Below are 27,911 nucleotides of genomic sequence, written 5' to 3' on the forward strand. Positions count from 1 at the left end.
TGCATCTAGTTTGTGTACTATAACACAAAAAAAACTTGCCATTGTGGACTGCAAATATGATAAATAGCTTTCTCATTTGTAAGCTGCTTTGGATAAAAGCATGTCAGGATTCAGGGATCTGTTGGAAAATTATATATGGTCTTATATAAAAAAGCTAATTTTGTTAACACTTTTTAAACAAGGGTAAACTACAACATAATGATGAATAATGTTAAACTGGATTTTTTTTTTTTACATTTATCAGCTGCATCCTAAAAACAAGCAATATTCTTTATAGCGCAAGCGTTATCTTTTATCACCACATGTGTATATAGTCTTTGGTGTTTAGACTGAATTAAATAGGTCTCGCATTCACATGAAAATAACAATTAAATGTGTAATCTGGGATGACCCTGTGAAAGACTAATCATGACTAATGGCAGATGAAAACACTGTCTCAAGAGTACAGTGTTTTATAGAAACAGTCGTCTTTTGAAAGACAAAAGTTAAAAGACAAAAGCCTCTTCTTTGTGAGGAGGCTGCTGTGAGTGTGGGTTCAGCTGTAATGCAGCAATGACGTTGACAGTCTAATCAGCCAAATTAAGAGGCAAAAGAAGCCGAGAGATGTAATCATTATTAGCATATAGCATAATTGCTGTGCTGTAGGGACTCTGCGGCAACTTTAATCTCTGGAGAACGTCACAGCGCACTGTTGAGACTGGTGAAAATGTTTGCCCACGCTCATGGTTTCAAAGCGCATAGCACTAATTACGTCCTGAACAAAATCAACATTTGTAACACCAAAACTGCTCACTGTAAACAGGAGACTCTGGTCTCTGGGGGGTCTTTATCAGAGCTGAGGAAATGTGGTTATGTCTGGCTCCTGGTAGGCTATGGTGCTGCTCGGCGATCAGGCTTTACACTGTAGTAAGAAAAAGAACATGTATTTAATTGTTCAGTAGAAAACATTTTGATTCCACTTCTATAAAATAAAACTAGAGCTATGGCTATAACATAGATATGCACATAGACCTATGAGTTTACATGCAGCTAGTGACATGAAAAACAACATTCCACTGCATTCTGTGGGAAAGTTTAAGCAGAAGAGATCCAGAAAAAAATGTAATTCTTAGTGTCACAAAGTTATGCCATATACATAAGCTGCTTAGGAGTTATTTGCTTAGAAACAGACCTAATCGTAAATTTTCCCACGCTTTTATTTTGCTTTATATGTTAACATTTGTGAATTATAAAAATAATCACATTTTACAGAATTGGTTAAATGTTTATTTATAATGCAAATAATATTAATCTATACAACTTTAAATGTTAAAAATGCATTAAATAACATTAACCAAAAATAGATTTTGAGGTCATATTAACTGTTCACTGTAAAAAATAAATTAAAAAAATTATATATAGATTTCCAACTGAATTTTTTTTTAGTTGGACAAATTTTATTTTTTTGAATTGATGCAATTTAATTAACAGAAATTACATTTGGCCAACTGAAACATTTAGATGTGATCAGTCACTAGAAAATTTTCAAACCTATGTTTTTTGTTTTTTTTTACAGTGTTGTATTCACTGGATGTTTTTTTTTTTTTTTTTTGAGTATTTTTTTTTATTGTTCCCCAGAATCTAGAAACATTCTTTAATCTACATTTACTTGAGAAGCAAAATTACTTAATATTATATCTTGTTTTCTGAATTTTTTCCCCAAAATGATGTGGCTATATGCTTAAAAGAATCTGCCAATGGGGTAAGAAAAATAAACCTAAAGTGGTGTATTTATTTTTCTTACCCCACTAGACATTTTGTTCTATTTTGAAGCATAATTTGATACTACTACTACTTCTTTTTCAGCTTGTCATCTCGCCATAGTCATGCTATATTTAACCAAGGGAGATAAAATGTTGACAGACATATACATACATTTTTATAAAACAATACATTTGGTTGGTATAAATAAAGGCACTTCCTATCAAAAATGTTACATATAGTTTGAGCACTAGAACTTATACATGAAACTTGCCATTGTGCAAATATTGATGGTTTTAATGATAAATAGCTGACAGTGTTGCTCATTTGTAAACTGCTTGGATAAAAGCATATTGTACATGTTAGTATTCTGGAATTTGTTGAAACAATATGGCCTTAATTAAAAAAACAAAACAATTATTTTAAAATAATGCTATACTTTCCTTACAAATATTTTGAGATTAACTTAATGTTAAATTGGAATGCCCCTTTTTTTTTCCATTTAGCAGCTGCATCCTCTCCAGCAAGGGGAAAGTATACTGCAGTCACCGTGTACACTGTGGGGCGTCTGACAGAACATCATGTCAGAAGTCTCTTTCCCTTAATTGTATCAGAGTGTGCGAGTCTGTGCATGTGTGCGGCGCTAATCAAGTCATGTTCACCACGTGTAACATCCTCAAAGGAAATGAGTCACTGGTAATGAAGACCTGTTAACATGGCAGGATGTTGCAGAAACGGAGGATCAGAGCCATTAAGTAAAAATTACTGATAGGGATGTTTTCCCCCTTTCTGTTTGTCATTTACAATAGCTTTAAAAATTGTGTTATGGTTAGTGGTCAGTGTTATTTTGGTGTTCACATGTCTGTCACACTGGATATTATGAGTGTCAGACTGTAGAAAGTATGTGTTTGTGGGGTGCAAACTACTTTCAATATTGGTTTTAAAAACTACTTAAAGGGATATTTCACCAAAAAATCTCCTGAAAGAAATGTATACAGGTTGAGGTTGAGTACAACTTGAGGTTGAGTAAATGATGCTTAAACTATCCCTTTAAGGTGCACAATACATTTTAGACTTAATTTAGCTAATTATTTTATCCAAAGCAACTTTAACTCATAGCGGAAAAAAAGGTTTGGTTCTTGCCCTTACATGCACATAAACTCTAATGACATCCCATTTTTAATCCATAGGTTTAATATGGAGTTGACCCACCCTTTGCAGCTATAACAGCTTCAACTCTTCTTGGAATGCTTTCCACAAGGTTTAGGAGTGTGTTTATGGGAATTTTGGACTAAGTGCACTTGTGAGGTCAGGCACTGATGTTGGACAAGAAGGCCTGGCTTGCCATCTTAATTCATGCTTAATTCATGCTGAGGCATTAAGAGTTCCTTTCACTGGAACTAAGGGGCCAAGCCCAACCCTTAAAAAAAACAAACCTGTAGCTAATTGACTGCAGAAAGTTGGCAACCTTTATGCACTATGCACTTCAGCATGTGTTGACACCGTTGTTCTGTGATTTTACGTGGCACATCACTTAGTGGCTGAGTTGCTGTTGTTCCCAATTGCTTCCACTTTGTTATAATAACACTTAACAGTTGATGTGGAATATTTAGTAGTGAGGAAATTTCATGAATGGACTTATTGCATACCACGCTTGAGCTCCTTAGAGCAACCCTTGCTTTCACAAATGTTTGTAGAAGCGTCTGCATGCTTAGGTGCTTTACACCTGTGGCCATGGAAGGGATTGTATTCAATGATTTGTAGGGGTGTCCCAATACTTTTGGCAATATAGTGTATATAGGCCCTTGATAAGCAAAACAATTCTCGTAAGACACTATGAAGCCGAAAATGTAGTGTTATCAAGAGACCATGAGAATGAGAAATGGAAGTCATGCAGTCATAATTATTATTTACAAGACAGATCATTTGAAAGTGGTATGCATGTCTTTATTTACACAGCCCATGTAACAAAATTGCAATGAACAGGACTTCCTGTAACATTCCCCAAAGTGCTGATGCAGTTTAATATTCTGATATGATATTGAAACTTCGAATCCAGGTAGGGTAAACTGACCTTAGAATGCCGTTTAGGGGAAGTGTGTATCCGGTACAGAGCAAGATTCCTGTTATCCATGTGATGGCTGTTTATTCTTCACGGAGAGAGTTGCTGATAACACAGTGTTGTTCGGGACACCTCCGATTTCCTCAGAAGGAAGCACCTGTACCCTGTGGAAAAAAAGGTTTTGCCACAGCACACAGAAAATCACAACAGTGCCCATGTCACTACGTCCCCCAAAGGACTCTTGGATTTTGTTTGCACAGGCGAACGAGCTCAAGTAAGTCACAGCTCCAGAGGCGAGAACAGCAGTCTTTTGGAAAACACCTGCAAACAGCTGCGGTTTAGAAAGTGACAAAGAAAACATTGGTGTTCACCAACTGAGTGGTCTTAGTAAAAGGGTAAACATGACACCCTTTGAGAATAGTATAACAAACAAAGACACGTTACACATTTTGCTAGGACTGAGTTCCTGCCTTTCCTGTACACACTAAATACACACTCTGCTGTAGGCAGACAAGACCTGTGTTATGATTTTATACAGATATCTGTATTAACATTTCTAAAGGACGACACTGAAGACTGGAATATTGATGCTGAAAATTCAGCTTTGACATCACAGGAATAAATGATATTTTAAAATATATTAAAATAGAAAAAGTATATTTGGATTGAATAATATTTCACTGTATTTTTGAATCAAATAAATGCAGCCTTGATGAACATAAGATCAGTGTTGAGGAAAGTTACTTTGAAAAGTAATGCATTACAATATTGCGTTACTACCTAAAAGGTAACTATGATTTACTTAGTTACTTTTTAAGAAAAGTAATGCTTTGTGCTACTTTTGCTTTACTTTTTCTGTTTTTATAACAAAAAAGTTCTATGTGAAATAATGAACCTCAGGCCGAGGTAAAAATGCTAATTCACACATGTACAGTAGAGGGCGCAGCTAAAACAAACCTTTCAGATGTGCTACAGTTGTGGATAATGGAAGACAGGATGCAGGAGAAAAAAAGTTTAACACTCTTACTTCGCCAATAAAAATCTAAAGTAATTTTGCTTTTTGTTTAACTGAATCGTCGAACCTTAGCAGCAAAACATTGGTCAATAAAGGTAGATCAAATGCATAAAAATACTTTTTTAAAGTTTTATTTCATATGTACACTGAAAAAAAAAGGAAAACACACATTGTCCAATTTACTTAATCTTATTATTTGCAGTCTAAGCAACAAAATTTTGTTTCTCTTCTAAACGTGATTTCTTTGCTTTTGACTAAAGGGGTACTTCAGCGCTGGGAAGATGAATCTGTATTTAAACTGGGTCATCAATGCAGTAGAAATGTGAAATTATTTTTGAATTTGGTGTCTTCTAGACTGAGAAAAGACAGAAAATGTATTTTTGTCCCATGGGGATGAAAGACTACAATTCCCAGAATGCTTCGCTGCCCTGTGAGGCCATTCCCAACACCACTAACTTCATTACTGTGACTGAGTTAGAGAAGACACTACAATTAAAAACTGAACGTGTCTGTTCAATATAATGAGTGAGTCACCGCGCGAGTATCACAGCACTGAGCACTAACTGCACGAGTGATGAGAGCTGAGGTAATCGCGACTACATTCGCGGCATACATTCAAAACGCGAGTTCAGTCTGGCACGCGTTTCAGTTCATGCCTTTGCAAGCTTAACTTTCATAGAAATGAATTTGAGAAGTTAGAAGACTTACATTGCTCAACATAGCTCTGTTTAAATGATCCTGTCTGCAAGCTGAGCTCTCCCTGCCAGCTGAGTGTTATCTCCCCATCCCCCATGCGCAGATTCAAAACATGCGGAAATAGCTCCCTCTGCTGGCTGTAGTCTTTAGCCTCTGGGCAAACATTCCTCCTATGATGCAAAAATCTTGCAAATTTTGCATCATAGGAGGAATTTTTCCAGAAATAAAATGCATAAATCTCTTGTCTCAGGGAGATATGAGGGGGGAAAGCACAATAATTTGAATATTCTCCAGGGTTTCTACTGATACAAAGCCATATGCTAATCGCTGAAGTAACCCTTTAATGTAATTCTCTAAAATGTGCCATCTACTAGATTACATTATTTGGGTAAATGTGAATTAATTAAGTACTCCAACTCCAACATGATTTTTGCTGAAACTGTAGTTCCCAGCATGCTTTATGTGGGACTTGACGAGAAGAGTATAATTGTTGAACTTAAGTGTTATTTTATGTGTTTTTTGGGCAAAATTACATAAGATAACATTGCAATATCTTACTGATGCAAAACCTTTAAGTGTACATATAAATGTATTATTCGTATTTTCAATCCGCCTGGTGTTCCACAAAAGAACAGGAGTAAACATGGGATATAATCTCATTCATAACATTCTTTTGATTATCGCAGATGGGAAAAAAAACTACAGGCATTCAAAACCCTTTGATGCATATACCTGTAGAATTTTTGATACCACGTTGTGTGAAAAAGGCTGATGGTGTATCAGCATGTTTCTACATGCATGCTGACTCATTCTTAAAGTGAATTTCTATTGCAATATACTGTTAAATACTTGTTATTGCTGAGATCTGTAGAGACCTGTCTATTGAGCAGTCAACAGTTATTTTGTACTGTGGGGAAAACATGGACTGTTTTCCATGGCAAAAGTAATTAATCTGTAACTCCCTTTTTTTCTTTAAACTTCCTGACTTTTCCTGTACTCTAAAAAATGCTGGGTTAAAAACAACCCAAGTTGGACTGAAAATGAACAAACCCAGAAACTGGGTTGTTTGAACCCAGTGAATGGACCCATTCAAACAACCCAATTTCTGGGTTTATCAATTTTCAACCCAACTTGGGTTGTTTTTAACCCAGCATTTTTTAGAGTGAAAGGTTCAAAAACTGCCTTTTTAAAGACTGTCATTTATCAACTAAATCCGCTAAATTGTATACAATTAGCTATATGCTATAGCAAAGCATTCTACATAAACAGAGAGGAGGAAAAAGAGGGGGAAATTCACACTACAAAAAAGCACATTCCCCCGAAGAAAAAAACTAGTCTAACTTGACTGAGTTGTTCTTTTAGTAGGTTTTGTTTGCTTAGCTACTCATTCCCTGACATGCACTATAGTGTCCAAATACTTTCCTCATATTACAGCTTTAATTGCTGTAAAATTCTTTTCAGTATTTGCGTTGCATGAGAGATAAAACAACAACCATCTATTATTATTTAGAAACACTTGGAAAGCACTGTGTAAAGTAAAGAAAAAGCTTCCATTGTGACAATGGAAATACTAAGGAAAATAATTAAGGTAAATCACAGGAAATACTACTATCACTGCACTGAACGAGATAGACATGAAGAGATTGGACTTGAAATGTTTACTTGATGCCATATCTTTTTGCCAAGTGGAAGGGGACTAAGGATAAAGTTATTATTTACTATAAAAAAATAAATTTTATTCAGCAAGGATGTAAATGATCGCAAGTGATAGTAAAGACTTTTACACTGTTACAACCGCAAGTTAATTAGTTTGAACAAATATGTTTATGTTGAGTTGGCTCTACTCAAACCAATTAATTATATTGAGCGTTGGGGTTTAGTGTGGGTCCGTGGGAACACAGATACCAATGTTTCGTTGAAACAAGCCCATCTAGTTCTCAATGCAGTAATTTATTGCTGAGACTGGATTAGACATGGCTGAACCAACAAGCATCAGAATGAATACAGACCTTATGACAACTAAATCCATAAGGATTAAATGCATTTAGTATTTACCACACTAAACAAGATTAAGATCTTTGTGGTGATCACATTATCTGTGGCAGCACACACTGATATAAACCAGACTTTTGAAATGACAGAACATGATGTTTACTTGGTTCTAAATGACCAAAACATTACTTATTTAGTCCATAAAGCCTCTTAATCTCACAATGTTTGTCAGAATGAACGCTTGGTCTAATATGAGTGCAACACCCGTTTAAACCCACTGAGAATTATTTTTCAGACAAAAGAACAGGGAAAACAGCTACTGGACCCTCATCTACCCCGAGCTCATCCTTCAAGCTGGAATGAGATGAGAGCAGAGCTGAACAAAAGCAGTCTGCCAACACGCTGTCATCAGATACAGACGGGGGAGTGAAGGGGGGGCTGCATGGAGAGCCAGGTCACTACACCTCTCTCTTTCCCACAAAATCTCATAGACTGCACTGCAGGGTTTCTGAGATAACTGAACACAAGCTCACATTTGTCCTTGAAACAATGTCTAAAACTGCTTTTAAGTGTTTAAAAGCAACAAAAAGCATGTTGTATTTCTAGAAAAGAGCCATTACAACAAAAAAGGCTCCCTCTTTCTCTGTTACGTTACACTCTATTCTTTAACAAGCAGTCACATGGTAATTACTCTTTTTTTCCGTCTAAACAAGTTTGCAGAAAAATAGCTTTCGCATAAGTCTGCACAATGACGTGAGAACTAGATAAAGTAAACTAATTTATGAATTTGATACAAATAAGTCAAGTGACATATATGAGTGAACAAACACACAAGCAAAATATTAAAGTTTGTTAATACTCTTTCTGCTGAAAGATTCTGCTATATAATGCCGAATCCACCGCATGGTGCAAGTGCAAATAGCTTTTAAAGGGAACGAGAGATGATACTATGATTGGTTTATTACACGTTACGCCCAAAACACACCCATGACTCATTAAGAGACTAGGTACAACCCTTTTGGACTATGCCCAGACTATTTTTTCCGTCGTTAAACTAGCAAAAGCAGATTTGGACACAACCTAAGAACACCTGCACCATGAGCTTCAGACCATGTGCTTAAATTGTTAAAATAGGACCCTCAGTGTTTGGACCTTTTGTGGTTGTCAAATGTTAGTGGAACTACACCTGTAGAAAAATAACTTTAAAATATAGTTCTGAGAAAATGCCTGTAACCATCTATGTACAGATGCCATTTGTTTTGATGTTTTATCTGATGCAATGAAAATCATACATTTTAGGTTTAATGTAAGTTTACAAAAGTGTTTTTGGGCCCACCACTGGACAACCAACAGGTTTCCAAATGTGATACTAACCTGACATTCCATATTAGTCTAGCGAAAGTGTGGGAAAGAAAATTGAAGTGCAGATTTTTTCCAGTCTGTCACTATCCCAGCTCAGCATTGCTGACATCAATGGAATGGGGGGAAGAGGCTCTGGATTTATGAGGCAGGACTGGAATTTAGGGTCGCATGTGATACAGCAGACAAATCCTATAAATCCCCTCCAGTTGGGCTATCTCTGTGTTCCTGATGTCTGCAAAGAAGAATGCATCATACAGTAGATAAGGGGTCGTTTCTAATCTGATAACAGCAGAAGGGCCCATGGTCTTATAATTTACTATTAATTTACCTTAGTGTTACAGAAGCAAAAAAGAACGTGGAGGCACAAGGCTCCAAGTACTTACGCTTTTTAAAGGGATGAGTTAAATGGATAGTTCACCCAAAAATAACAATTCTGTCATTTACTTCATCACGTTGTTCCAAACCTGTATGACGTATATGTATATATAGGCATCACTTTACAATGTGCCGTATGAAAAGCGGATATTAATTTTAAGAAAAAAATAATAATGTTAAGCAAATTAAAATTAATTCGCTTAACTAAGAAGAGTTGACACATACCCCTCTCATCTGAGTGTGTGCACTTAATCCCTCTGACACGCGGTGATGATCTGATAGCATTTAGCTTAGCCCACTAAGCCCAGTTCATTCACTATGGTACCAAACAGAGATCAAGAAGCGACCAAACACCTTCACGTTCCCCCTATTTAAATACAGTCTGTCAATAGGGGGGAGGGGGAGATGTGAGGGAGGATTTTTCAGGCGTGATTTTTTACTGCGCCGAGTCGAAGTACTCTCAGAAGTGCTATTCCGCCATACATTATAGTTCTCCTTTTTAATCCGCTTAGAAAAGCGCCATGTTTTATTTTGTTTAACTGTTTTTAAATAGGGGGAACGTGGAGGTGTTTGGTCGCTTCTAACTTGATCTCTGTTAGGTACCATAGTGAATGAACGGGACTTAGTGGGCTAAGCTAAATGCTATCAAAATGTCACCGCATGTCAGAGCGATTAAGTGCACGCACTGAGACGAGAGAGGTATGTATCAACTCTTCTTAGTTAAGCGAATAACAGTTTAATATGAAAACGCGGCGGAGAATCCCTTTAAGACATTATTCAGTTAAAAACCTCTCGGTTACGTTACGTATGTTAACCCTCGTTCCCTGAAGGAGAGAACGGAGACGTACGTTGAACGTGACCAACTGAAAGGGAACATGCTAAATGAACAAGTAAATGACAGATGTTTCATTGTTAAGAAAGCTATTCCTTGAACATGATATAAGGGAAAATTACCTGACCCTAAAATGACAAAAGACTTGGCAGACAAAGTCTCAGTGTGTGCAAGTATAACGTGACAATTTAGAATAAACATAGAAAGCCCTTTTATTGAAAATAAACATTCTACATAAAACCTACACAACATGAATCATCCTTCAGTGTGATAATTAAAAAAAAAACTTTATATTAATATATATATATATTTCTAAGTGATAGTAAACAACCAGAGAAGTAAACAACCAGAAAGTAAACAACTAAAGTGCATGTTGGTGCTAACCAACTCTGGGCACATACAAATGACAGGTCACAACTATCAACTGGCATTGTTCTTTTCCCACCCATTTATATAATACATTTATGGTCTATTTTTCTGTTTTTGCTGTTTGAGCATCTTTCGTCGTTTCAGGATCATGTCATGAAGTCTTTCGAGTCCTTCTTTGAGACCGTCACCAATGATGGCGCAGGTGGGCTGCAGGTGCCATGGTGTAGAGGGTCCCAGTTCACTGAGTGCCAGCATGGTCTCTATCTGTGACAGTGACAGAGCCCGTCTCAAGTCCTGCTTGTTAGCAATAATTAGCACAGGCACTCCTTGATTTTCAGAAGAGCGGGCGATTTTGTAAAGCTCCGTCTTAGCCTCTTCCATCCTCTCCGCGTCCAGAGAGTCCACAACAAACATAATGCCATCCGCGCATCGTGTATAGGATTTCCAGAGAGGGCGAAGTTTCTCATGGCCGCCAACGTCCCAAAAGTGAAATGTCACTGTCCGTGAGTCCCCGACAGCTATTCGGACTTTCTCTGCATTGAAACCTCTAGTGGGGACAGTGTTGACAAACTCATTGAACTGCAGACGGTACAGCACGGTTGTTTTGCCTGCAGAGTCCAGACCCAGAATAGAGATGTGAAGAGAATTACAGAACGGAAGACTGGAAAGAAAGTTGGGTTGCTCTGATATTCCGTTCCCCATTTCCTTCAGGAGTGTGAGAAAAACACAAGTTTAGGATGATGTTCCATAGGTCCAAAATCCCAGTTGCACATCCAATGCATGCCTAGAAGTTCATAGACAGGCACATGGTGGTTTTTAAATGGTGATTAAAGGATCTAATACAATTTGCATGGTTGCATAATGACAATTCATTATTTGTGAGGATCTGTTTTAAATCTGTTACACTTTATCTTTACATGTCAAACAAAATAAGACTTTCAGGTAAAGTGAGTTACTTTAAAAGAAACAAAAAAAAAAACATTCTGACATCTTAAATCATTATACTGTTCTGAGCTTTCATGGCATAGTAGACTATATCAAATAATGGTTTCAAAGTAGTTGGTCCAAACAGATCTAAATTAAGACTGGGCCACCAGGTTGTCAGGGTTAAACTAACACTGTAGACTTGCTTTCTATCGATTAACGCATCTAAACAGTTGCTCAATGGTGCAATAATAAAATACATAACATATTTAAGTGTCTTTTAGCATGTTTCCATGGTTTCAGAAATCGGGTAACATGGGTATTGATAGCATTCACACAGACATGGTCCCTTAGAATTGCTTATTTCTCTGGATTTAAACATTTGAGATAATGTAAGTACACAAGTCAACAAAATATATAACAATGTAGGTTTGGGATATTATAATCCCCAAATCTTACATATTGTGCCTTTAAGCACACATTTTTGCAACATTTCAATAGCAGTTGACATATTTTTAACATTATCTATAAATTATACATTTATAAATTAAAATGATGTCCCCCTCCCACGTTATCTGAAAGAAGGTTTAATAGTCGTGGCTAAATGTGTACATTAAAACTGCATTAAATATTATTTATGTATATTTACAGTACATTTAGGAGAGTATAGTATCATAAACAAACTTAAAGTCCATATAAAAGTACAAGTAAAATAATATATATCCATACTGCATTACGACAAAAATCTCGCACATTTCAGTGATTGGTCTTAGTTCACCTAGCTAACGTTAACGTTACACATTTCATTAATGTAAAAAAAAAAATTACACTAATATGAACATGGGTGTGTAACGTAAAACCCACAAGATATCAGTACGCAATATTATTATCACATGACGCAATATTTCCTAGAAACTGATAAATAGGGTGGTCCAACAATGAAAGAGGGCGAGTTCTGATAAGCGAGTTCTGCTGAGCTCGTCGTTTCTTTGGAAGTCACTCCACCTGTCGAATCGAAACTTTTCTGAATGCATCCAAAGTCCAAGCAGAAGTCCTATTTATTCATCCTAAACAGTGACTACATTAGTATATAATGCAAATGTTACCGTAATCGAAGTGACAGCAGCTCTGGAGAAAATAAGTGGATGTTTAAAGCTTGAACCGCAGCTCGCGCCTGGGGCCATAACTTAATTAAATAATCATGGCGCGTTGACAAAATTAGCTTGTATAGAAAATAAACATGAATCTGTATCTCTTATCTTTTGTAAAAAAGTGTTAAAACTTAGCTCACAGTCGCCCATTCAACTTACCTTTAAGACTTCATACTTCGCAAGACAGCGTCATTCATTAACGCCCTAGCAGCTCTGCTCGCTGCTGACTGACTGACGCAGCGCGCGCCTGCACTCACGCGCACACGCAGCAGCTCGTTTGTTTACCTTTGAAATGATTGGTCAACGGAGGTCATGTGCTCATAATGGGCTGAATCCGAAATCGCCCCTAAAACCTCTGTGCCTTACAAATAGCCTATTTAACATTTTTTCCCCTTTATTTCGGCAGTGCTAGACTACATTTTATTTGAGAAATAAAAACAGCATCTTTGTCTGTTTTGTACAGTTTTATTTATCAAAAGAAACAGAAAGAACGTGTATAATAATCATAATAATGTGAGTGAAGCAAATAAGAAAAAAAACGGCAACCCTCTTTCTCATAAAGGGATAGTTTGCCCAAAAAAGGAAAATGTTGTCATTGTTTACTCACCCTTAAGTTGTTCCAAACTATTTTTTCTTCTTCTGTTGAACACAAAACAATATATTTTAAAGAATGATGGTAATCAAACAGCCATTGACTTCCATATTGTGATAATAAAAAAAATACTATATAGTCTAATGTCAGCTTACCAACATTTTTAAAAAATATTTTCTTTTGTGTTTAACAGAAGAAAGAAGCTCATACACGTGTGGAACAACAGGGTGTGTAAATGATACATTTTTCATTTTTGAGCAAACTGCCCCAAAACTGATTCATTTCCTCCAAGCGTTGGTCAACTTTTCTTCAACTTGATCCAATAAGGCACTATATACACCTCTTCTGCGGCGATATCTCTGTAACACAGAAAGTAAAATGTTTCCAAATAAGTTATATAAATCTGCACGCACTGAGACGAGAGATAAATGTATCAAATCATTTTTGTTAATGGGATAACATAGTTTAATATGAAAAAGCGATGAAGTATCCCTTTAAATGGTAGAAGATAACTTGGGTGTTCTCTGCTCACTGTATAAGATGCAGATTTTGGAGGCCATGGCGTCTTTGGTAGTATGAGCTTTGGGTCCCATTTAAGCTCTGGTGGTTTGAAAGTGTCTATTTTGCTCACTGAGGCTCTGTGAGAAAGGTTCAGGTCATGATGGCTGTCTGTGACTGTTGAGAGATTGAAATAAAATACAAAGCTTATCAGTACATGTTGGGTTACTGGGTGGTTTCAAAGACCTTTGTTCTATACAATGTTTTTATTAGATAAGCTCTACACGATTGCTTGTACAGTGGAAACAAAAGCCCAATAATATGCAACCCAATTTATACCAAACCAAAAAACATCCATATGTTTTCATGTCTTAATAAAAAGAGTTCACCTGCTTTTAGACATTGAGACTTTAAGAACAAACAGTCTGCGTCCTTTATAGAAGTTACCATGTCTGGCATTCCCTCAGCACACTGCAATCAGATAAGGCATGTTTAAACGTCTTATAAAGACTGTCATCTAGTGTTGATATAGTGCAGTGCAGATAATGTGGACAATAATCGTTTAAAAAACGTACAGGTCTGAAGTTGTGAGGTTTCGGATTTTTGTAAGGCCCGACAGGATTCATCCCTGCTTTTACAAACAGCAGTTTTGTCTCTAGCGAGTCTGGTGGTTTGTAGCATGTGAAAAATGGTTGTTCTTTATGTCGAGATAATATTGAAGGAGTACCATCCTTAATCTTTTCCAAAACAAAAGATTTTTGATCCACACTATCATTTGATTTAACCAGGTGAACGGTTTTGTTCTTGATCCGTGGTAAACTGACAGATCTGTACAGTTTTGGAGTGAAGTCAGGGGCTTTCTTGTTCCATGGATCAAGGGGAGCTACTGGGTGTGGTGGGACGGGTCCACAGCTCCGGCTTGAGATCAAGTTTTGACTCACAGAAAAGAGCAGCTTTCTTCTTAGGTCAACAGACGTGGGATCCAAAGGCTCAGGAAGATTCATCGCGAATCAGCCACATCCATGTTCAGAGCAATGATCTGAAACCAAACACGTATAATGCATAATGATGTTTTTGCCAACATAAATTTTGTCAGCATTTCCACTAGATTGAATGAAACAACTCTACAAGGTGCCATTTGAGAGGAATAGTGAAAGAGAGAAGGGGGTGCGGTACCAGTATGTTCAGTAAAGCACTGGTGTGACTTAGTATGTTGTACAGAAAGCTGCTGTACTTTACAGCAAAGATGCATGTATATTTCTTGAAGTTTTACATACCAATAAAAAGAGAAACCATGTACATAACTTACAGAATAAGCTAAATTATTTTGTTTCTGTGTTACCTCAAAGAGAATAATGGAGCCTGAATGATATGAAACTACTTACATTCTTGTTTTTGTGGACGAGGCTGGGTTTATTCTAACCAAAGGAAATGTGACCGCAACCTCATCGGCTAACAGCCACAATTGCCACAGTAGGTCAGTGTGGGGGAAATATTACAATGTGTGCTGCCATTTCAGACAATGGAGTAAGCACACACATTCCACACATTAGTCCCTGCACCCAACTTTTTTTGGCCTTCCTAAACACACTTTACAGAGACCTAATACCACAAGAAGAAAGAGGTTTAGTTAGACCAGATTTGCCAGTTTATGTTATTGTCTGGGATAATGTCAGCTTCCACCAAACCAACATTGTTTGGGAATGGTTGCTGCCCATGAAAGGATAATAATGGAGTTCTTTCCACCATACTCCCCATTCCTGAATCTGATATTTGTTTCACCATGGAAGTGGAACGTATATGACCATCAGCCTTAAAATCAGATGTCTCTGTTAGATACCATGAATGCTACATGTGAGGACATCCCAGTGAATCGTTTTTTGTTGTTGTTGTTGTTGTTTTTTTGGTGGTGGAGATGGGGGGGGGGGGGTGACAAACAAAAGCGACAGGACACAAAGAACAATTTTGTTTTGTGATTTGTTTTTCATGGATGACATTTTTTGGTAAATTTATGTTCAGCATGTGAGTTTCTGTAACATGTAAAACATTTAAAATTGAAATGAGAAATTACTGTAAAATGAACAAGTTGTTGTTTATAAAATAAATATACTGTATAAATCTTTTCTGATTTACTAGATGTACTGCCATTTACTAAATCTTTTACTTTTAAATTTCTTTACTTTGAAATTCTCAAAACTACCTGCTTAATTGTCACATCATTGTGTCACTTGTACACATCAAAAAAGCAGTATATATATGTATGTATGTATGTATATATGTATATTCTACAGCACTGCATGTACAGGTTTGCCTATGTTCACATTTCTTTAGGTTTTTTTTGTGTGTGTGTGTGTGTGTGTGTGTGTGTGTGTGTGTGTGTGTGTGTGTGTGTGTGTGTGTGTGTGTGTGTGTGTGTGTGTGTGTGTGTGTGTGTGTGTGTGTGTGTGTGTGTGTGTGTGTGTGTGTGTGTGTGTGCTATTCAGTGCTGTCTTTTCATTTCTGTATCTCAATGACATGTTCTGACAATAAAATACAGTACAAACAGTAAGAGTGTACGTTTGAATCTTTTCCTTTCTCTTGCAATTACATTCGCACATACACTATGATTAACTTACATTTGACAATAATTGTCATCAAAACTTTAACCGTAGTTTCCATCAGAACATCCCTCCAGAGTAAACTGAATATTGACAACTAAACAATCTGACTCTCTTATCCGTACACAATGACACAAGGACTTGTCATTCTGATAGCACTGACATGTTCATTGACACAGATATTTACTTTTGAGAGATGAACTAAGGATTTTGAGTAAGAGACTGGCTTTTGCAGGTTATCCATTGTGTTTTGCTATTTGTACAAATTGTTTTGAGAAATGCACTTACTGTTTTGCAAATTGTGAGTTTGATTGAAAAATTTTACCAAAGTGGCTGAGAAACTGACACAAAACTATTGAATCATGAATTAAATATTAAAAGCCGCACTTGGCAACTTTTGCTCTCGGGGTCCCCCTACAGTTGGGAAAAAATAATGTCCTCAACTACTGTCGTAAGCTCTGTCATCCTACAACAGGGGATGCCATCGCGCGTGCATTTGTTGACATGACAACCCTGATAGCCCTGAACTAGTAATACGCGGGTCGTCTCATAACCCGCGGACCCCGTATGTCTATTTAATGGTCGCGGGTGCGGGGCGGGTTGTAAAAATATATACATTGGTGCGGGGTGGGCCAAATAACTTCATAAAAGCGTCCCGCGGGTTGGTGCAGAACAGTTACCCTGAACACTGGAGGAGGAGTTCACATGCAGCTGTTCCCAGGTACAGTCAGTGGCTAATGTTTCAGCATGTCATATGAATATAATTTCATGGGTTTTATTTTTTTCAAACGCCAAATAATCACGATGCTCACGTTTACAAGCCAGCGTCATTATAGTAGTCTATTGGTTACCATTTTACAGAATCTATATGATACTTCAGTTCAATGTTTGAGTGGTAGGTGTAACAACAACGACTCATGAGTTTAATGTCTCGGGGAATAATTAACTCAAAAGGGATTTAATATTCAATATTCATGAATTTATGAATATAATTTGCCAGTTGTTCATTACGTATTAAAATTTTCCGATAGGGAAAATTGTTTAATTAAATACAAGTAACCCTTTATGAAATTGCTTGAAATTATCCTACTAAGTTTGTCCTGCAAATTAGTTATAGACTTTTCAAATCAATTCTCAATAAAGGGATTACTGCTTTACGAGCGCATAAGAAACATTAACTTTACTGATCAGGATAAGTTCAATATTTCAAATGGTCATACAGTTTACTTTACTAACATAGTAGCATAAGCAGTTAGGTAACGTTTAGATCGCAAGTTTCATTGACTTTGTGTATGTGGCAGAATAACAGATTCAACTCATTAAATGTCTTTTGAAGGTTTAATAAACACAGACTAAAAATAACACTACAATTCACACAGAAAGTACATACTAAATATGCATCAAGAGAGTAGAAGTATAGATATTAACGAAAGAATACATAAAAGAGAATAATGAATAGACTGAAGTTAGAGAGAGATAAAAGAGAGAGAGAGACAAAGAGAGGGAGAGAGAGAGAGACAAAGAGAGTGGGGGAGGGTAAGAAACAACTTTCCTTCAGTTCACCACATACGACCTTCACGGAGTTAATTTATCCCAACGGGAGAATAACATACCCTCTTTACAGCAGTAAGAATAAGAATACTTGCATTCTTTTTGGTTTCGTTTTGGCTTCTCGCTTGTGTGCGTATGTGTCTCTGCGTGTTCAAATGTCCTGCATGTCCGGCGGTCCTTTCCGAGGTTGGGAGGGAAGCGGCTGTTTGCTTTAGCGATGCTTCGTGTTCTTGAAGATCGGATTGTAGAAGAGAAGATTTTTGGAAGAGATGAGGCCTGCTTGGAGGGCCTGCATTGGTGGCCTGGCTTGAGTGCCAGCCCCCCCCCCCCCCCCCCCCCCCCCCCGTGGGTGTTGGCTCCCACAGGAGAGAGATGAGAAGTGAACAGAGCGGAGTAAGAGAACAAGAAGAGGGGGAAGAGCTTGTCTTCACTGGTCTTTTAAAGTCTGGAAATAGTCCCACCCTCCAGGGTTAGACTTAACCAATGAGAGTGTTGGGATTTCCCGGCGGGAAATTCCTCAGCAGAATTTATAGCTCTTTGTTTGAAGGTTCGACTCAGTGGGTCTCTGAGTCTTCATACTATAATTAATGCAACAAACACACACTGCATTTTCTGAATAAGTGATATACATGGAAGTGTAAGTCGTGAAGTGAGCATTAATTTGATAGGAGACATGACATATATGAGGTTATCTGAACTAGTACTTTGTTAAGACACAGACAAAAAGATGCAAAATACCATACAGAAGAAACATTTTACAAAACAGTTATGTGTTTACATATAATGTCCTGGGGTGCATGTTCATCTATAGATGGTTTGTCTATAATTTGAGGCAAAAGCTCTGTGTCTTAAACTCTTTGTGTATAAGACCTCATGTGGCCGAATTCTTTTGGGGGCCATAAAACAGTCTTATCAGATGGTTTCCAGGGTGACTGAAGAATCTCCCTCTGTTGTGTTGGGGGAAGGTCTGCCATCCAGCACACAGCTTTCACAACAGATTTGTTAAATGTAACTGGCGATTGTGTGTTTGATTCGCCTGAGTCGCTACATAATCCCCCCTTTCGCTAGTTGTTGTCCCTCCTATGGACAACAACGAGCGATATCAAAGATTCAGGAAGATCAGACACACCATAGCCATGCTAGGCTCCAGTTGTTTGTGTCTCCTGAAGTGATGGTCGTTCCACGGCAGATAAGGCAGACAGTAGCCCAGTTCAGGTCTCTGTGCTTGTGCAGCAGGTGTCGAGGCAGCAGGTGCCCTGACGGTGCGTCACCTGTCATCCAGAAGTCCGTTTGTGTGGTGCAGGTGTGCTGTGGGCTTTCTGCAGCCCTGGGTGGAACCATGTTCCTCGCAATGGCCAGTCAGTCCTTTAGGTCTCCTGCCTAGGAAGATGGACTGCATCTTGACACTTTTATGTCCTATGCTGACTAGGAACTTTTCAGAGGGTGCCTCGCATTGTGGCCAGGCTGGGTGCCTTCTGGTGATCCACTTTGGTTTCTCTGTTTCAAAGTTCAAAGTCATTGGGGTTTTGAGAATCCCTTCAGAGGCGGCCTTGTGTTCGTTTAAGGCCTTCTTTCTCAAATCACATGCATGACATAGTGTGGGGCTTGGCAGTATTGCCTACAAGGTGACTAACTGGTGTTGGAGGAGAAGGTTCTTGAAGCTGGTGTAAGGTTAGGCAGAGGGCTTGGGCTCCTCCCCCCCTTTGCGTTTGTGTGCAGGGCTGGAGGAGCTTGCGCTGCTGATGTGAAGTTCAGGAGAGTACGTCTTTCTTTTGAGGATTCATTTGCAGTTGGTGATCAGCAGTCCAGGTTGCTCTCTCAGTGCGATGCCCGAGGTTGGACCCGGTGTGATGATGTCTGGTGGTGGCTGGCCTCTGATTGTCTGGAGGCACAGGAGCATGATCATGGCCGCGTTTCTTAGGCATTTCCAGATCTGTTGCATGGCCTCAGTAGTGAAGTGGATGCCTCTGTCTGAGTTGATTCTCAGTGGCAATCTTGACAGGAAAAAGATGTGATTCATCAGGTGGTATGCCGTGGTCTGGGCGGTGTCGTTGGGTGCTGGTTGACACTCCACCCACTTGGTAAACTGGCACACCACTGTGAGAAAGTACTTTTTGCCTTTTGTGGACCTGGGCAGGGGTTCTACCCGGTCGATTTGTAGGTTTGACCATGGGAACGTGGTCCCTCTGTGTTGCAGTGGGGCTCTGTGGTTCGGGTTTGCTGGTTGGAACTGGCAGCGAACTAGCCATTCTCTAACACACTCTGCCGCATCTTGATGCATCCCAGGCCCATATGCCACCTGTTTCAGTGTGTCATACGTGGCTCTGGTGCCGTGGTGTCCAGCACATGGTGTGTTGTGGGCGTACATTAGCATCACCCCCCTTTGCGACCGTGGCATTACAAGCTGTGGCGCTGTGTTGCCATCGGGTGCGCACCAGAGAATGTTGTCCATAATACGCATCATGTGTCTGGAGTTATGTAGATGCTTGTGGCTAGAGTCATCAATGAGCTCAGAGTCAGTGATAGGGTGGTTGGAGGGGTCTGAGAGGTGGTCAAGAATTGTCTTTATTGCAGTGTCAGAGGTTTGCATATCCGCAATATCGTTGTTGGAAATTTGCGGAGTTAGCGATAGCAGCTGCAAGGCCGGCATTGTAGCTGGTGTCGATCGCTTGCTGTGGGTTAGCACTGCAACAATGGGGCTGGATGTGGGGTTCGGGGGTGCCCACATGTCGCCGTGTGTTGTGTTTTTACTGATTGTATTGCACAGTGGTAGACTGTTTGTTGAGTTGTCTGCCCACAGTGCAGGGATACTGTTCGTTGTGACAATGTCATTCAGCTGTAGGTCATTCATGACCTGGGGGCAGAAGGCATCAGAGTCTTTGGATAGCTGAAATGTGCAAAGTAGCGAACTTGAACTTGGCTTTAGGGCTGAGGCTGTGTTGTCACAGTGTGCTGCAGTGGGTCCCGTGGCCTTTGTGACATGGCAGTCTGGCTCTGTGGGAGTTTCCGTGACCTCTGTGACTTGACAGTCTTGCTCAGACGATGTGTGTGTCTGAAGGGGCAGAGGGTCACGCACTTGAGCCCAGACTTTCAGCTGTTTGAAGTCCAGTACGGGTTCGAAGCGGTCCAGCAGGTCTTTTCCGATGAGAAACGGATAAGTGTTCATAGGGGAGATATAGACTGGGTGTATCAGCCTCATAGGTCCAATTGTCAGGTGGATGGAAGCTACGTGCTTGAGCTGGATGTCGTTTTGGCTATACGACTGCACATTTAGCTTACAAGTGTGAAGGTTAAGGGTGCGATTTTTCCTCTGTGCTTCAAATCTGAGTCTTTCAAACAGTTGGGCGGATATAAGCGTGAGGTCGGAGCCAGTGTCAACTAGGGCTTCGAGCTTAAATTCCCTTTCCATAGTGATAGTCAGATAGAGTTTTCGGGCCATCCCCTTCTCGATTAGGTTTCCCAGGAGTCTTGGTGTGGGGACCTGTGTGTTGCTTGATAAGCCGTCTGGATATGTGTCAAGTGTCTCATTATGCGTGCAAACAATCAAAACAGCGCTTTTTGGTACGCTGGGCTGCCCCATGTTGCTGTCTTGATTAGAGGCTGTTGCTGTCAGCTGTCGTGTGGGTGTGCTGCTGACGTGTGGGGGTGCAACAGTTATTACACTAGTCCGTGGTTGGGGAACAGTGTTCAGGGTGGATGATTCAGTTGCAGGAAGGGCGGGAAGGTTGATTTCAGGTATCATGTCTAGTCGTGCTGTACCTGGTCCGTCCTTCTTGTCTTCCTTGTGAGGTTTCTGTCGGAGGAGCTCTTTCAGGATCTTTATGAGCTCTGTAACTTCAGAAGCAGCTACACTTTCTTTACCAGACGTGGGTTCAGGTCTGGGCCTACCATTGTCCCGACGAGAGTGGCCTCTTCGCTGGCTTTCTGGGCGAGGCGGGTCCCAGGATCCTTCAGAGCGATCGCTCTGGTACCGTGGACGGTCGCCATTATGACCACGCTGCCCTCTGCTGGCTTGGAGTGGTTTGGACTCTCTGTTGACGGGTCGGTAACTGTGGTTCTGTTTGGCGCCCTCTAGGGTTAGCTCTGGGTGGTGCACAGAGACAGGGCAGATGGTGGGCTGTTTTACAGTCTTTTCAGAAATGGTTTTCTGTTTGACGTAAGCTTTGTGAGCCAAGTCTCTTAACTGTAGGGTGCCCATGCTGCGCGGGCACGCCAGCACCCCCAGGTGGTAACTGATGGTAGGGTGCAGGTTTCGGAGGAAAAGAGTTTTGAAGTTGATGTCCTCCTCCATGCCTGGGTCGTTACGTGTCCCGAAGTAGGCACGTCGCAGTCTGTTATAAAAGTTCTGTGAGGTCTCACGTCGAGCTTGCTTGAGGTCCATGGCAGTGATGAACCCCTGGTCTGACTCGGGGTCGGAGTACTCACGAATTAGAGCTTGTCGTAGATGCCAGTAGTCCGCTTTGATGGCCTCTGGATGTCGATCCAGAAAGCTGCGTACGTCACGATTAGACGTGGCCCTGAGCAGGTACAGTCTGTCCCAGTTGTTCGCGTGAGCGACAGTTTGCAAATAAAAGTCTATGTCTTTTAAGTATGCGTGGACGTCGTGTCCTCCTGCCGGGTCTGGGCTGAAGGTAGGAATATTTCTGGCCAGCTTGTCAAGGTTCTTTGAAGCTTCGTGGCTGTTGACCTTGACTTCCTGGAAGGGCGTCCTTTCCTTTGCTGCTGACGGGGATTCGTGGAGACTGGCGGGTGCTCTTTTAAACAGGGGGCTGTCATTCCCCTTCGTAGCTCTTGCTTCGTGGCTAAAATGTGCGGAGTAACTGGTCAGGGGAAACTCTGTGTTGTGTGTTTCCCCCTTCCGGTAACGTTGCACTATATATGATTGTCTCAGTTCTCTTTGCACCATGTCAAGTTCATTTTTGAGCTTGTGTCTTTGCTGGATGAGCTCGTCGATCTCGGCTTGTGCCGACTGCAAATGTTTTGCATAGACTTTAGCTTTAATGTTTCTGTCTTTAAGTTCATCAGTGGCTCTCTCCAGGAGGGCTTCGCCACGCCGAAGCTTTTCGTCGAGGTGTTTCCTGGCGTCTTTCTCTGACTGTACTCGTCGGTCGGTGTCACGACGGAGCTCCTTCAGGGTCTTTTGAAGTCTTTCTATTTCTTTTCTTTGTTCTTTGTCTGTTTCGTCGTTTTTCTCTGTGTCTAGAAGCTTATCTAGACGAAGCTGGGTGAGGGCTTGGTCTCTCCGGGCCTCCTTGGCTTGAAGCTTTAGCGTTGCTGCCTCCTGTTCCAGGTTGTCGTAGCTCCCTTCGCTTAGACGTGCCTGTGCGATGAGGACGTGGGCGAGGCTTCCGAGGATCTTGGCCACTTCCTTGTTGGAGTAGCTGTGCGTGGGGTCGTGTGTCATCAGCTGGTCTAGCTCGGTGTCCAGTTGCTCCTGGCTCGGCTGCTCCAGACTTCCTTGACTGGTGGCCGTTAGCGCTTCCAGCCATGTCGTTAGGCGGTCCCACGGGACGGCGGAACTGGATGCAGGGAACATTACTGCGGGCGAGAGAAACACAGCACACACACACACACAGAGAGAGAGCCAATGCAAGCTTGTTCTAAGCTAACGAGCTATCGTACGGATAGCTGGGAATTTTGGCTAACTGATGTAGACAGTTAGATAATTAGACAATTCAGACAATTAGGTGGGCGGTAGCCCTGGGGGGTCACTTGGTGAACTGCTGTTCGGTTGTCCCGGGACTATCTAATTCTCCTTGGGGTCTCTTGGTGAACTGAAAGAAACACAATCGTGATAGTCCAACAGTGAGGATAGGAAAGAGCACAGTGGAAACAAACACAAGATGAATTGGTCTGTAATGAAAGGAATGTCAGCGTGCGCGCCGGGAGTGTTAGGGAAAATTAATAGGCTTAATGCTCAAGATATACTAAAATTCGGCTTGTACTATGGGTTATCCCATTTAGCTCATCCGGGGTGAATTGAGGTCGCTTACGTGGAAGATTAAATATCAAGAGCAATTTAGAAAAAGGCAAAAGTTTCTGTCAAGTAATGATAAAACAAAAAGCACTTTTGATACCGTTTGTAATTACCAGACTGAGCTTTATTCCCAATGGGAGGGGAACAGAAAAACTTTTGCAGAGAAAAATAAAAATTTAATAAAAAAAAAAAATTAATTAAAATTAAAAATTAAAATTAAAAATTAAAATAAAATTATAAATAAAATAAAATAAAAGAATTAGAAGCTCAACTTAATTCAAATTAAATTCAAAGCAAGTTTAAATGAAATTTAAATAAGCCTGTAAGGAAAATCAAATAAAAGAAAGCCAATCAAAAATCTTATCCTATAACGATTAATCTCTAAGTGGGAGTTATCCAAATAAAAGAATTAATCAGAAAGGGAGAAGGGATTTAGTGTTGCGCTGACTTAACAGGGTACAGCCACACGGTGGCGTCCTTCCTTCCAATTGGACTGTGTGACTTAAACCTAATTTCACTTTGAGTTAGAGGAAGTTATGTTTCTTTTTAAACTTCAAATTCGAATAAGGGTGTTTAATCAGCGAGAAAGGAGACTTGGTTGTTGCTAGAAAAATTGTATAAATGAAACTGTGTACAACAGTAAGCAATAAACAATTTATAGGCTCAAACTTATTTTGTTAAGGCAGAATCAAATGACGGAGAGTGAAACTATCCGAATTTATCCACACGATGGCGCTATTGCGCCCGCCCTAGACTAGAGTTAGTTAGGCGGAAATGCTCACCAGATGGCTTTGTCTGGTTCTAGAGTCGCCCTCTGGCGGGTTGCAAGCGGCGTTGCAATTCTTGAGTCGCCCTCTGGCGGTTTGCAAGCGGCGTTGCAATTTCTGAGTCGCCTTCGCGTTTTGCAAGCGGCGTTGCAATTCTTGAGTCGCCCTCTGGCGGTTTGCAAGCGGCGTTGCAATTTCTGGGTCGCCCTCGCGTTCTGCACTTTACTGGCTTTTGCAGATCATTTACAAATGACTGGTGCTCTAGATGCACGACTGAACGCAGGAATTTTCCGTCTGCCTATTCACGCATTTTACATGGACTCCAATAGACATTTATCAATATGGCTGACGGTTTTCAGCATCTCTGATTCAAATGTTTTAGGTCTCAGGTCTTTGGTTAGCTAAGCCAGACTTAAACCAGGAGTTATCGTTTATCTTAACGATATAATAATTATTCTGAGGCCCCTTATATTGTACAGGAGAGTCTCGCCCTGTCCCAATCTTCCGCAATGATAGAAACTTTCCGTAGTTCAGATCAAGCGGGATAACGCAACGTACGTGTCTACAGACATCATCAAAATCTCATTATTTTGATGGAACACATAATATATTGCTCGAGTCAAATGTATGGATTTTCTACAATACATTTGTTTGGAAATCACGCGGATAAAACCTATTGCGCCTACGGCTGCAGGGGGTTTCGGAGATCACGCGGATTTTCGTACCGTTCATATTTTTATTAATATAATCCGGCTACTTCAACATTTCTCAGCATCTGTTTATGCTTGGGTTCGCCTTGCGCGTACCGTTCAATTCACAAAACAACACCAAAACAAAACGAAACAAAAACGCGCGTGCAGGTTATTAATACCTCAAAAATACACAATGAATAGAATATGAATATCATTCACACATACACAAACGTTTGAAACTTGCCCGCATTCTCCACCAAATACATGTAACAACAACGACTCATGAGTTTAATGTCTCGGGGAATAATTAACTCAAAAGGGATTTAATATTCAATATTCATGAATTTATGAATATAATTTGCCAGTTGTTCATTACGTATTAAAATTTTCCGATAGGGAAAATTGTTTAATTAAATACAAGTAACCCTTTATGAAATTGCTTGAAATTATCCTACTAAGTTTGTCCTGCAAATTAGTTATAGACTTTTCAAATCAATTCTCAATAAAGGGATTACTGCTTTACGAGCGCATAAGAAACATTAACTTTACTGATCAGGATAAGTTCAATATTTCAAATGGTCATACAGTTTACTTTACTAACATAGTAGCATAAGCAGTTAGGTAACGTTTAGATCGCAAGTTTCATTGACTTTGTGTATGTGGCAGAATAACAGATTCAACTCATTAAATGTCTTTTGAAGGTTTAATAAACACAGACTAAAAATAACACTACAATTCACACAGAAAGTACATACTAAATATGCATCAAGAGAGTAGAAGTATAGATATTAACGAAAGAATACATAAAAGAGAATAATGAATAGACTGAAGTTAGAGAGAGATAAAAGAGAGAGAGAGACAAAGAGAGGGAGAGAGAGAGAGACAAAGAGAGTGGGGGAGGGTAAGAAACAACTTTCCTTCAGTTCACCACATACGACCTTCACGGAGTTAATTTATCCCAACGGGAGAATAACATACCCTCTTTACAGCAGTAAGAATAAGAATACTTGCATTCTTTTTGGTTTCGTTTTGGCTTCTCGCTTGTGTGCGTATGTGTCTCTGCGTGTTCAAATGTCCTGCATGTCCGGCGGTCCTTTCCGAGGTTGGGAGGGAAGCGGCTGTTTGCTTTAGCGATGCTTCGTGTTCTTGAAGATCGGATTGTAGAAGAGAAGATTTTTGGAAGAGATGAGGCCTGCTTGGAGGGCCTGCATTGGTGGCCTGGCTTGAGTGCCAGCCCCCCCCCCCCCGTGGGTGTTGGCTCCCACAGGAGAGAGAGGAGAAGTGAACAGAGCGGAGTAAGAGAACAAGAAGAGGGGGAAGAGCTTGTCTTCACTGGTCTTTTAAAGTCTGGAAATAGTCCCACCCTCCAGGGTTAGACTTAACCAATGAGAGTGTTGGGATTTCCCGGCGGGAAATTCCTCAGCAGAATTTATAGCTCTTTGTTTGAAGGTTCGACTCAGTGGGTCTCTGAGTCTTCATACTATAATTAATGCAACAAACACACACTGCATTTTCTGAATAAGTGATATACATGGAAGTGTAAGTCGTGAAGTGAGCATTAATTTGATAGGAGACATGACATATATGAGGTTATCTGAACTAGTACTTTGTTAAGACACAGACAAAAAGATGCAAAATACCATACAGAAGAAACATTTTACAAAACAGTTATGTGTTTACATATAATGTCCTGGGGTGCATGTTCATCTATAGATGGTTTGTCTATAATTTGAGGCAAAAGCTCTGTGTCTTAAACTCTTTGTGTATAAGACCTCATGTGGCCGAATTCTTTTGGGGGCCATAAAACAGTCTTATCAGATGGTTTCCAGGGTGACTGAAGAATCTCCCTCTGTTGTGTTGGGGGAAGGTCTGCCATCCAGCACACAGCTTTCACAACAGATTTGTTAAATGTAACTGGCGATTGTGTGTTTGATTCGCCTGAGTCGCTACATAGGTAATCACCACAAGCATGACAGCATCGGTCGGGCACGCCTCCTTCAGCTCACGCCGACGAGCAAACGCTGGTCCAATGTTGATCGTCGTCCTGCCTTTAATCCCATCTGTGCTGCTTCGGACATGACTATATTATCCGACGAACAAAGTTGGGCTCGCACGTCCGAATGTAAGGAAGTGGGGGCGTTGGTGGAAGTGACGTATATCACAAGAGTCTTGAAAATATATTATGAAGGTTGAAAAGTTACCTAGTGCTGCTTTAACAGTTCTGATATTTCAGTGAACATTTGTGACGCTTGAACTTACAGTTTAGAGAATAGACTTTCAAGAAACAGCCAATCAGATGAGAAAGATAGATAGATAGATAGATAGATAGATAGATAGATAGATAGATAGATAGATAGATAGATAGATAGATAGATAGATAGATAGATAGATAGATAGATAGATAGATAGATAGATAGATAGATAGATAGATAGATAGATAGATAGATAGATAGATAGATAGATAGATCACCTTGACATTTCAAAGGAAAGAATTCTTAAAATCAAAGTCAACTTACTTTACAGCAGAGTAGTTGTCATTCAACAATAACTAATTAGACAGTGAAGAGTTCAAATTGCTGTGCTTGAACAGAAAAATTAAGCAAGCTCAGCATGGAGCATTGGATACAACAAAAAGAGGTTGCCTGGCAGCAAGAGTTTCAAATTCTCATTCAGAGACTGCATGTGGACAGAGCACAGTGGGGACATTGTTGACGAAACA

The 27,911-nt window shown here is 40.0% G+C and overlaps 2 protein-coding genes across 5 annotated transcripts in view; both read right to left on the reverse strand.

The window, feature by feature from the left end:
- arl4aa (ADP-ribosylation factor-like 4aa) overlaps positions 1–12,801 on the reverse strand; it is a 51,174-nt gene extending 38,373 nt beyond the window's left edge. The window contains exons 1-4 of one of the 4 annotated variants that reach the window (XM_067450380.1): positions 12,678–12,776; positions 8,880–9,099; positions 3,815–3,966; positions 794–901 (exon numbers count right to left, since the gene is read on the reverse strand). Coding sequence is in view for 3 of the 4 variants with exons in the window: in XM_067450379.1 (XP_067306480.1) it covers positions 10,537–11,145 (609 nt within the window). In the remaining variant the exon portion in view is untranslated. Of the gene's footprint in view, positions 1–793; positions 902–3,814; positions 3,967–8,879; positions 9,100–10,268; positions 11,228–12,677 lie in introns of those variants that run through there. The other 3 variants (XM_067450381.1, XM_067450379.1, XM_067450377.1) reach the window with 3 other exon arrangements.
- A 421-nt stretch (positions 12,802–13,222) lies between these two features.
- On the reverse strand, positions 13,223–27,833 carry si:dkey-30e9.6 (uncharacterized protein LOC564083 homolog). The gene is made up of 5 exons (XM_067451663.1): positions 27,709–27,833; positions 14,184–14,647; positions 13,998–14,079; positions 13,643–13,785; positions 13,223–13,469 (listed from the first exon to the last, which is right to left on the reverse strand). Exons 2-5 carry the CDS (start codon positions 14,610–14,612, stop codon positions 13,389–13,391), a joined length of 735 nt encoding a protein of 244 aa, XP_067307764.1. The 5' UTR covers positions 14,613–14,647; positions 27,709–27,833; the 3' UTR covers positions 13,223–13,388.
- Between the last annotated feature and the right edge of the window lie 78 nt (positions 27,834–27,911).

This window comes from Pseudorasbora parva, chromosome 8, assembly GCF_024679245.1.
Source record: "Pseudorasbora parva isolate DD20220531a chromosome 8, ASM2467924v1, whole genome shotgun sequence".
NCBI classification, from domain to species: Eukaryota; Metazoa; Chordata; class Actinopteri; order Cypriniformes; family Gobionidae; genus Pseudorasbora; species Pseudorasbora parva.